Genomic DNA, 12,583 nt, shown 5'->3' with positions numbered 1-12,583 from the left:
AGTAGTCTCCAATTTATTTTCACATCAGATGTTGGAGCTTTATTTATTTTTCACAAAGAAATTCATCTTAGTTGTTGACTACAGACTTTTATTCTTCTGCAACAAATTGATTTTGACATTTGCCTAGTGAAACAACTCATGCGTTCTGGTTTTCATTTCGGAAATTGTATTTTGAACTTCACATTTTAAATCCTAACTTGAAACTACAAGTGAAGTCTGAGAACGATTGTATAGGGAGCCTCATCAGTATGTGGTTCCATGGTGAGGACGTCAGGATACGAGGGTCCACGGTGAAGACATCAGATAATGTGTTTCCATGGAGAGAATGCATCACTAACTGGTCTTTGAGCACACATCATCTCAGAAAGCTGCCACATGTTATAAAGGTGATATATAAGCCAACATTGAAATAAAACCAGAAGTTCAAAATCAATGACTAATTTGGACATGAAACCTCTCTCTGTACCCACTCCAATGGTGCACCACATATGTGCTGCATAAATCTCCTCATGCTCTTCAAGCTAGCCTCAAGTGCAGGCATTTCCTGGTACAATATGCAATGTTCATATTCATGAAATATTTTAACAGGATCCTTAAAAATATTCACTAGGGATAACCTGAAAGCTATAAACATAGACATTTAGGAATACCACTGTAATTATTTCCAGTTGGTCAGTTAAAACTGTTTGATTACACTATGTAACAAAATGAATACATTTTTACTGTACCTGTCTTTGACACGGAGTATCTGGGTGTGAAAATTGACTATATTCTCGTAACTTTGCTTGTCTGTGACTGAATACACAAGGAGGAAGCCGTCACCTTTTCTCATGTACTGTTCACGCATGGCACTGAACTCCTCTTGTCCTGCTGTATCCAACACTGAAAAATGAAAACCTAAATAAGGACAATTTCTTATCTAAATATAAGAAGTTCAATATAAGTTCTGTGAAAGTATTCGAGTGTTGAGGACCGCTACGACTACTAAGATCTATCAACAGGCACTATGAGTTGGTGTTTAGATGCAGGGGGATGTTCTATTCAACAGCCGCAGTATCACAGTTCAATAACTGTTGTTACCGGGTTGAGTAACTCTGCACCACACAAGAACTTCTAAATCTCTTACCAAGCCAGAAACCTCGAACCTCTAGGTTAGGAGAGTCTACTGCATTTATCAAACTAGGTATGGAAGAAACATGTACGGTATGTATTCCAATACCACTTTCCCAGAACCTTAATAAGAAACAAACCATTACTTCTCAAAGCGATCATTTTCTCTCATCTAGGTGCAATATAATTTGAGGAATATAAGGTTCCTCTCCAATTTACATTATCCTTCCACTACTCCTCATCCATCACTATCTTCTAGATCAGGTATCACTGTTTGATGCTGTTTTTAGCCAGACTCAGCCATCAATAACTGGCTCATCCTCACCCATCATCTAACATTTCACCAAACTGATTCTCATTCTGGTGGTTCGATCTTCCCATTCACTGTGCTACACTGTTCTTGCCTCTCCCTCTCTCTCTGTATCAGCAATAAATAATATTCATTCTTGTACTTCTATATGTCGCTCATTGCTGACTTCAAGTTATAATAAGGGGTGATCATTTTTTGCAAAGCAGTAGAATAAAATGCCAATAAAGGTTTGTACGCTTGTTCTTTCATTTTTTAAGATGGTAAACCACTTTTTAATGTGTTTAGAAAAAGCTACAAAATGTGAAATTTACAAAAAAAAAAAAAAAAATTATACTAAAATTCTATATAAATGCAAAATTCACGATTCTTCATAATTAAACTTTTCTTCCTTTATATTCTTCTGGAAAGTTCAACTGAGGAGTTTGTACACCCTTGGAATGTTTATGAAGGCTTGACCACCATTCTGCAGAAATTAAAAGCAGAAACACACTATTGTCACATTCCATGAGCTTACACGATCAATGTTGTTAATTTAAAATATTTTACTTCATTTTACATTCACTGTTATTAGTGCTAAATGTGTGACAATTTATAAAAACACTTTAATGTATTTTCACCGCGAAAATCACACATACATTAATCGGGACTCGAACCCAGTCCGTCTTTATGTTTCCAAGCAGCTGGACCACTGTGCCATCACGCCCCTTCTTTATTATTACTTTGGAGTCCCTGAAAACTGTAGAAGTAGTTAGTGGGAAGTAAAGGAAATAACATCATTTTATTATTACTTATTGTGATATTAAATATACATTTTATCATTCAGTGATCGTATTTGATGCGGAGTTTAAGATTTATTGGCCCCTCATGCCGTGTCGCCATAACACTGATTCGCGTGTGTAATACAGCGACACTGTCAACTAAACACGCGACGATCGCCTTTAACTATACTACGCAGACATTATGCAAATTACACATTTGGTTCTTTTTTCACAAAATGTACCTTTGTCCTTGTAAACAATGCCGTATCATTACCAATAAAAGATACCACAATTCGCAGAATTTAGGAAAAAACGTAAAGGTATGAGAAATTCAAAGTCCGTTCCATGTAAACACAGATAGCTACGCTTAAAATTTTATAAAATCGCACACATCAGGTTTATCATACTGAAATTTGTGGAGTCACTGGACGTGACTTTCACCTCAAGAATCACACATGCATTAATCGGGACTCAAACTCAGTCCGTCTTGATGGTTCCAAGCAGATTGACCAATGCGCCATCACACCAAGTTAGCCAAAGCTTGTATGTGTCGGAGTAGTGGCACCGTGAAAGAAATAAGTGTAACGTGCTCCCCTACGTATTTATTACTTCAAGATTTCTACTTTACCATCTGTCAATTTCTCCGACCTGCTCTCACTACAGACTGTGCTTCGACTGCTTACCCAGCCCGCTATGCACTCGAATCCTGCTTGCCTTCCGTCCCCTCTGCATGGGGAAAACCTGCCTTCCCACACTCTGTCGCCACCTCACCACAACTCTCTAGTTTTTTCTACTTCACAACTATCTTCTTATTCTTTTTCCCCCTGTTGTGCCTCATTTATACCTCAGGCCTCCCATGTCCTTATGACTGTAAATAATTTACCTTCTGTTGCTCTTTCAGATTCCAGTGCTGCTGTCTCTCATTACTTTAGCGTTTTTCAATCTTTACAATCAATTTGTTCTCATTGCATTATTTTCCATATTTTACCCAGTGTGTTTCCGCATCTAATCAACTCTCAATGTTCTTGGAGCTATTTCTTTAAATATAAAGATGCAATATTTTTCCTGGCCCTTTACCTTTCTTGTTGTTCAAAAAGAATCCTATATTATCATTTTAGGTTTTGATTTTTTTTCTCATACTGGTCTTGTTTTGGATTCAGTCAACGTTAAGGTTTCTTTTCAGGTTTCTTTTCATTTTTCCTCTAAGTCAATTCCACTGATCGACAATTTTGATTACCCCTTTTATCACTAACCTGCCTCTTCTACGATTAATTCTGTTCATTCTGATCACGTTCAGTCTTTGCTTACTGAATTTTCCGATGCGATTACCCCTACTCTAGACTCCGTTAAAAACTTTACTGCTCACATTGATCTCACCGACCCGACTCCGGTTCGTTCGACCCCCTGTTTCTTGAGTCCTCCCAGAATGAAAATTCTGAATGAATTGGTTGATCAAGTGCTTAAAAATGATACAATTATTCCTTCATCTTCTAATTATGCTGCCCCCGCATTTATTGTGGATAAACCAAATGGATCCTCTAGATTTATTGTTGATTATAGGAAACTGAACTCTCGCATCTTATATGAGGCATACCCCATGCCAAAATTATAATATGCTTTTCAGCACTTTTCTAATGCTAAGTTTCTTACTATTTTTGATTTGAATTCTGCTTAGCATCAAATTCATCTTAATGATATTAGCTCTTGCTATACCACTTTCATTACCCCAAATGGTCTATATCAGTTCAAGAAAGGTTTCTTTTGGCTTAAATCTTGGTTCACAGATTATGCAACGTTTTGTTGATTCTTTGTTTTCGGATATCAAATACAAACTTTTAATTCCTTTTATTGATGACATTCTTATTTATTCTCCTGATTTTGAATCTCATTTAGTTCACACTCGCGAAGTTCTAACTCGCCTTAGTTCTGTTGGCTTAACTGTACCCTCTAAGGTACTTACTGCCCAGTCATCAATTACATTTCTAGGACATATTTTAAACTCATAGGGTGTTGCTGTCGACCCCGACAGAGTTCTGCCATTCATAAAATACCACCTCCTAACAATTTAAAACAACTGCGTTCTTTTCTTGCACGGTTGGCTTTTATGCCAAATATATTCCAAATTTCTCCGAAATTTCAGAACCGTTAAATCTCCTTAAACGGAAAGGGTGTAACGTTCCAGACGTCACAGTGTAATTATGTTAATTTTATTATGGGTAATTAATTCAGGAATGGCATATTTGACGTCATGATATTAATTTTCGTACGTAATTTTATAATAATTCATGTTTGATCATTTGGTCACTATCATTTCATTACTTTGTAACTACGACTTGTAAACGAGGGCTGAATATCCTAATATTAATTTAGATTCTTGCGACATTCGTTTAAATTTAACTTGCAGTAGATTTTCCTCTATCTTGCCACATCATCAAGGAAGAAGAATCAACAAGTTTAGAACTCAATTCTTGGAAAAGCTGGCACGTGTCCAGGCGATGTAACCGCAGCTACTGTATTTCGGAGCTGGGTAATTCAAACTGTTCTCCGCCTATATTTTCAAAGGAGCATCATGTTGCCATGGATACTGTGTGAAAGGGCTAATAGAACAGTTGATATCATGGTTGGGACCCATCAACTTTAATATCTGGAGAAGGGAGAGACGTGTCACCTGATTGGACCACGTGTTTTGACCATTAATTAGGGCCAGTAAAGCTTACTTAAGGGCGTGTTGGAGCTCTTGGCATCATTCTTCTATCTTGTATTTCGCTTTAGGTCTGATAACTTGTCTTATGGTTGTTGTACCATAGTGGACTAGTGTGATAGTTTATCACTTCTACATTCATTACTTCGTTACCACGACGTGGTACTTAGGAATTTCTGAATGATGGGTGTATAGCCACTCATCAGGAAGTACGAACAGCTCTGTATCAGACCAGTTTGTACCAGTCTAAGACAATAGGTAGCATTAAACTAGATAGAAATGAAACTTCGGTGCAAATTTTCAGTAAAGTTGGAAGGATTGTTAATTGAGTATCCTCTCCACATAACCCAAGGAGGTTTTTCTAACTATGATTTAGGGCTCATCTCCAATATATGGGATAGAGCATAATAGGGAGTGTTAGTATCGAAGCCATCTTCCAATTAGTGGTCGGTGCACTTGACAGCCGATGGAAAGACCTCAAAGACGACCGGCAGTTTTCCAGCTATAAGGACGGAGACGTTCTCAGGACAAGCAGAACAAGACTACATGGTGAGCAAGCGAGTTAAAAATATTGCAAGTTTTCGCGAAGTAGAGTCATTCAATTTTTTTGTTAAATTCATTTCCTATTTTAAATTCAGTTCTCGTCAAACCGTCGTCATTTTTATTTAGCATAATAAATGTTATTCTCTTGGTTCATTTTAATCAGTCTGCCTTAATTAGCCTTTTGATTTCTAATTCTCCTGCTTAATGATTAGTGCACTATCATCCCTGTGATGAGAGTCCGTCCAAGCTTTATTATAAATTTTTGTTTTTAAGTCATCAACTTAAAGACTGGCGCCCTTAGCTTGCATAGTTGCATTTCTCGTTCAATTATTGTTCTCAAAAAGGGGGAAGTCACAAGGGATTAAATTTCACTGGGCCTCTCCCCAACAAGACACCTTTGATATGTTGAAATCTAAACTATTTCAGGCTCCCCTTTTGCAAATTCCAGATTATTTAACTTTTGAACTTTACAGCGATGCTTCTGTTACGCTTGGCGCCATTTTACAACAGACTAAAAATGGTCAGACATTACCTGTTGCCTATTTCAGCCGTATTCTCTCTCCAGTTGAACGTAAATATTCAGTGTATACAAGAGAAGCTCTAGCCCTCATTCTTTCCATTGAACATTTTGCAGAATATCTTGATCACCGTGAATTTTTAGTGAGCACTGACAATCAAGCTCTTTCCTTGTTACTGAATAATGCCCCCAAAATCGGGCATACTGGTCGTTGGTTACTTCGTATATCCCGCTTCAAATTCTCCCTTAAGTTTGTATCTGGGTATCATAATTCCGTTGCTGACGCTTTATCTCGTCTTTTTGACTATAATCCATCCCATGTTTCTGAACTCAATCAAATTCCTATTAATTCTGTTACTTCTATTTCTACCCTTACTAATTTTCCTCTTTCCTTCCAATCCTGTCTGGATCACCAAAAACTTTATCCGTATTGCCAGCAAATTGTTCACGATCTTTCGCCTCCTGATTATTCTGGTCCTTTTCGTACACAATCAGCTTTCTACTTTCAAACCTACCCCACGTCTTATTCTCCCTTCTAATTTACGAGCTGTGATTTTTCAGTATTTTCATGGTTCCTCTATAGGAGGACATTTTGGTATGGCTAAGACCTATGCTCGCCTTGCGTCTCAATTTTTTTGGCCCCAGATGAGGAAGAATGTTTATTCTTGGATTCGGTTATGCAACTTATGTCAAAAGCATAAGCCCCTTAACCATCAACCTTATGGTAATTATGCTGCTTCTCCTGCCACCTATCCAGCTGAAAAATTTTACATTGATATTGTTGGTCTCCTCGTAAAATCTTCCAAGTCTAATTCCTACATTTTTACGTTGCTTGATGGTTTTTCTAAATTCCTCATTGTTCATCCTTTATGCAACATTTCTTCACAGATACTTATTAATTTATTGTCCAACCAAATTTTTCCTATTACCAGTCTTCCAAAATCCTTAGTATCAGATAATGCTACTATTTTTACCTCTAAAGTTTTCTACAACTTCTGTTTTTCTCATGGTAACAAGAAATTCTATACTTCTCCATACCACCCTCAACCCAATATTGTTGAGCGCTATCACCGTAATTTAAAATCTCTTTTGTCTATCTTCCATTCCCACGACCATAAATCTTGGGATGCTGAACTTCGTTACTTTGTCTTACCATTAAACGCTACCGTTAATAATTCTACTTCTTATACTCCTGCCAAATTGTTATTAGGCCACGAACTACAGACACCTCTTTCTTTAACATGGAATTTGTCCTCCCTATTGGACACTCATCTTCTCACTGATGATCATTTGCAAGATGCTCTCCAGAAGCTTTACCAGGCTAGAGATCACCACAAAAAGACTTATAATTTCCGGATTCGTACCCCCACTGTCAAACCTTTTGACTTAGTTTTGCTCAAAAACCACCCTGTTAGTTCCTCTTCTCAACACCTTTCTGCCAAGCATTCTGCATGTTGGCTTGGGCCTTTTCACATTTTGTTTCCCTCTCCCATCACTACGATTTTAGGAATGCTCACTTTTCTCAGTTGAAAAAGATTTCTGCTTAAACCTTTGGCTGAGCTCAGGGATTGGATTTTTTCAGTCTGCCCTTTGTGTTTGTTTTTTTGTTCTCTTCTTGAGTTTGCTCACACGTGAGTACAATTTTTTCTGGTTAATGATGTTTGTTTTCCCTGTTTTTGCTCACTCCCTCCACTCACTTCACCCCTTTTGTCTCACTCTCCCATTAACATTTTTTCCTTTATGGGACTTCTGATTTATTTTTAATCATGGGACACCATTATTGTAATCTTTAATTGTTAATGGTCCCTCATATTTATATTTTGGGGAAATGTTAATTCTTAAACTCATATTTCAAAGGCCACGTATTTTCTGCAATTTCGATATTTTATATTGTATTCTTAGCACTACCCCTCCTTTTTATTTTCCTTTCTTATATGATGTATACGATCCGGATCGTTTCCATTTTCCCTTCCTCTATTTTCCCCCTTTTCCCTCCTCTTTTTCTTTTTCCACTACATATGCCTGCTTTTTTTGTTCCTGTGTTATCTACGACGACACTCCACGTGTTAATGAGAAGGCGCCTCTCCGGGACATCGATGGACCTCCGTCGCACCACCCTCCCATCCTTTGGATTTCTCCGGCTGCTGGGAGTATGTAACGTGCTCCCCTACGTATTTATTACTTCAAGATTTCTACTTTACCATCTGTCAACTTCTCTGGCCTGCTCTCACTACAGCGTGTGCTTCGACTGCTTATCCAGCCCGCTATGCATTCTACTACTGCTCGCCTTCCGTCCCCTCCCCTCTGCCGCTGCACGTATACGTCACGTCTGTTTCTCGTACATTCTGAACTCTACTATCTTCCGCTATAAATGCCTGCCCTGGCCTCGAACAGGCAGTCAGACATCCAGTGACAAACTGTGGGGAGGGAGGAGTTCGCACTCACATTTCGGCTGGCCAGTATCCGATATCTTATTTTAACTGCAACATCACTTCTGAACTTTCGACGGCTGGCTGGGTGAGCAAAAATTTATCATATTGTGTTTTCAACTCCTAAATAAGGAACTATTATTCTCTTCCATTATGCCTTTCAGGCTGGATTGGCAGTGTTATATTTTGTGTGGCAACTAAAATTATCAACGAGTATTCTCATTCTGAACTTAATTTGAAAATTTTCAAACCATTATTGCCACTTGACTTACTTCGTGTACAGACGCTTGAAGAGATAATCATATCTGTGATTTTCCTTGTTTTGGAACAGTGTGTACGCCTAATTGTGTGCGTGGCTTAACTACTTTCTGGAAACTTTATGAAGGCTGAAAATTTTCCTTACATGTCGCCTCGCCAGCCCTTTGATTTTTTTTCTCCCCTATTGCTCATTTTCTTTTTTTCTTTCTAGGTGACCCTGGTGGTTTTCTTATTGTACAGTGGCCTTCGTTGTTTTATAACTCTTTCTGAATATGGTGTTGTATATTTTAATAGGTTGTTAGTCATATTGTAACCAATGATATGTGTGAAGAAGTGGAATCAGAGCTGAGGATTTTCGCAGATGTTATTTTGTACAGAGTAATAAATAAGTTACAAGATTGTGAGCAACTGCAAAATAACCTTGATAATGTAGTGAGATAGACAGTAGGCAATGGTATGATGATAAACGGGGATAAAAATCAGGTTGTGAGTTTCAAAAATAGCAAAAGTCCTCTCAGTTTTAATTACTGCGTTGATGGGGTGAATGTTCCTTTTGGGGATCATTGTAAGTACGAAGGTATTAATATAAGGAAAGATCTTCATTGGGTAATAACATAAATATGATTGTAAATAAAGGGTACAGATCTCTGCACATGGTTATTACAGTATTTAGGGATTGGAGTAAGGATATAAAGGAGAGAGCACATTTGTCTCTAGTGAGACCCCAACTAGAGAATGGTTCCAGTGTATGGGACCCTCACCAGGATTACTTGATTCAGGAACTGGAAAAAATCCAAGGAAAAGCAGCTCGATTTGTTCTGGGCGATTTCTGACAAAAGAGTAGCACTACAAAAATGTTGCAAAGTTTGGGCTGGGAAGACTTGGGAGAAAGGAGACAAGCTGCTCGACTAAGTGGTATGTAATACTTGTTATTGGACATTATACATTTTACAGCTAACTCATTCCTGGTTGCCAGTGTTTCGCCCCCGTGTGCAAGGCTGGGCTCATCAGTTGGTACCTAACACACCTACCAAGACGCTGGCTAGTGCATACCGTGGAGGCCACTGCGTAGGCTAAAACTGTAGCCACCGGCAGTGCCAATGCACTATGAGAGACTGTCTCAATACCAAAAAATGATGCCTGCTTGGCTATCAGATGATATAGATGTTGATTCCCATAGGGAATCTGAAATATTTGTTCCGAATGAGTATATTTATAATACAGTTGAACCTGCCCTAACGGACACCCTTATTCAGCGAACACCTCACTATACAGACAATTTTCCTCGGAACCGATTTTATTTTACACAAGACAAGTGTTAAATTGGCCTTGTTTAAGCGGACACCTCGAACTCCAAACAGCGGCCATCGCCATTTGTCCCGTCCACTCGACTTAAGCGGACACTTTACACGTTGCAGGACAATTTATTACGCCGGACCACATGTCATCCTTTCTTTTAAAACCATTCTTCAGACATAAGGAAATCCTTTTTGAATGTTTGTACTATTTCAAGTGCAAGGGGAGAGAAGGTACATCGGAATGCAATTCTACCTAGTGGTGTACAGGCCTATTCTGAGAATTCTAATTGCCCAGAAATGCTGCCAGAGACTATTGACTTACAAGTTATCTGGGGATTTTCTTCCCTTCTTGCATCATTCTATTCATAACTCGGAGTGTCGCTAATAAGGTCGAGCTCAGGTAGTCAACTTGAGAAGGAAAAGACAGTACAGGCGCTAATTAGTGAGACAGAAATACCGTAGCATTTCAGTTGTCTGTTAAACAAGAGTAACAAGGGATTATTTCACGATGCTGTAATGTTTGTAAATGATTTAAAATCACTTATAACTGTACCGGGCGGTACACCTCCGCGCCGCTAATTCAAACATTGCGCCAGTTGAAACTCCTCTACTGGAGGAAGCCTGAACTTTAACAACCATGTTAATTCTAAAGTTTCGCAGAAGATGTCTCTACTGTAAATTTTGAAGTGTTCTGAACTATGTCAATTTCGATTCGTGTTTGTCTGCTCCATTGCAAGAACTTTGAACATTCTCTAACAGATGTCTCTACCAAAACTAATAACACTCTCTGGTGTAAAGGAATGAACTGTCCGGAAGAAATTTAAAATTCATAAGTTTTGTTTTTGCTAAATTTTGTTCTGTGGTTTGAGAGTTGGCAATATAATCCTTTCTTTCCGCCTGTTTTGAATGTAGCCAATCAGGAATTTCTGTAATTAATTTTCCACCAATAAGGTGTTTCTTCTGCGTCTGGTGTATTAGTTTTTGCTGTTATCCAATAAAATTTTGTGGGCGGGTTGTAATCATTCATGAAACGTCTCGAATTTTCCGCGAGGGTATATAAACTGCTGATTTTCTGGTCTCCTGGCCACTTCAGTAACATCTTTCCTTGTGTGATTATATAGCAGGGGGCGGGAAGCGCCTCTTTCTTCAGGCGGCAGTTCATCCATCAGGTAATGGCCTTTTAATAATTTCTTTGCTTGCTAGCTCAGCAGTTTAACCCTCGGGGCAGGTTCGAAACTTTTATCATGTAACCTTCCTTTAAAATGTAAAAGACACTTGGTATAAAGTTCTTTCTCTTTAACTACAAATTGGGATAGAGAGTGCCTAACCCTCTCGAGCTCCCACTCATGGTGTTTTGAGGTGACTACGTTTTCATAACAGTTTCCCTTCTTTTGTAATGTAATAAAGTTTTCCTATCGTGTCACCTCCGTAGTATGGGATTAGCCCTTGCATAAGCAGCCCAGTGCCAAATAGGTTTTAAAATGGTGTATTAGGAGTGCAAGTTATGCCTCCACTCAAGTTGGTATTTTGGGGCCATGTAATTGACCTGTTTCTTTACTTAATAGGCCTCAGTAGATTGGGTATTATTACCCCTGTTCTTATGTGCCTGGAGGGCAGCTTAAAGGTGGAGTTTGTTGTGGCCTTTAAATAGGCTTGAACTTTGAGAGCGGGCTGCTCTTTCTTAAATTTGGTTTTTGTGTGCCTCGAGCAGGCTTAACTGGTAATTGGGAGCTAGTGCTCCTTGGCATGATTGGGGTTTTCTGCCCCTTTGTTGAACCTTGTTCATAAGTAAAGCATTGCTCAGGGATTGTGAATCTGGGGCTCGAAGCCCAAAATCCATTAATAAACTGTAATTGTACATCCTTAACTTGTTGATATGCTACTGAGTACCTGTTATTCTTGTTATTTCTTGATCTTGAAAAGAAAATATAACCTCTGTTAAAGTTTTAAATTAACTTTAATTTCGTAAGTTGAGGCCTATTCATCCCAGCACCTTCTTTCACCTCTAACTACCACGGATAACTCCGTAACAATAACACTCTATGAAATACTAACAGAGAAATAACTTAGAATAATAAAAATTTATTTTTTGCTACGGGCTTTACGTCGCACCGACACAGATAGGTCTGATGGCGATGATGGGATGGGAAAGGCCTAGGAGTTGGAAGGAAGCGGCCGTGGCCTTAATTAAGGTACAGCCCCAGCATTTGCCTGGTGTGAAAATGGGAAACCACGGAAAACAATTTTCAGGGCTGCCGATAGTGGGATTCGAACCTACTATCTCCCGGATGCAAGCTCACAGCCACGCGTCTCTACACGCACGGCCAACGCGCCCGGTAGAATAATAAAAATAAAGATATGTATACTTATATTTAAGGTGGATGTTCTCTGCCGTTAAAAATGTTTGATTATTTTTACAAACTTGTTTTAGCGGACACCTCTTGTAACGAACATTTTTCCTCGGAACCGACGGTGTCTGCAGAAGGGAGGTTCAACTGTACCAATATAAATGGTTCGTTATTGGACATTATAAATTTTCCAGCTAACTCATTCCTGGTTGCCAGCGTTTCTCCCCCATGTGCTAGGCTGGGCTCATCAGTTGGTACCTAACACACCTACCAAGACGCTGGCTAGTGCATACCGTGGAGGCCACTGCGTA

At 38.9% G+C, this 12,583-nt stretch overlaps 1 protein-coding gene across 2 annotated transcripts in view; it reads right to left on the bottom strand.

Moving 5' to 3' along the window:
* The window catches only part of LOC136863279 (ras-related protein M-Ras), a 64,991-nt gene that overhangs the window by 24,295 nt on the left and 28,113 nt on the right, over nucleotides 1-12,583 (bottom strand). For both annotated transcript variants that reach the window (XM_067139664.2, XM_067139665.2), the window contains one exon: nucleotides 729-882. In XM_067139664.2, coding sequence (XP_066995765.1) covers nucleotides 729-882 — 154 coding nt within the window. The remainder of the gene's footprint in view (nucleotides 1-728; nucleotides 883-12,583) is intronic.

The sequence above is a fragment of the Anabrus simplex genome, chromosome 2, assembly GCF_040414725.1.
Source record: "Anabrus simplex isolate iqAnaSimp1 chromosome 2, ASM4041472v1, whole genome shotgun sequence".
Taxonomy (NCBI): Eukaryota; Metazoa; Arthropoda; class Insecta; order Orthoptera; family Tettigoniidae; genus Anabrus; species Anabrus simplex.
The sequence above is the reverse complement of the archived record's forward strand: the minus strand, read 5'-3'. Positions and strand labels throughout refer to the sequence as shown.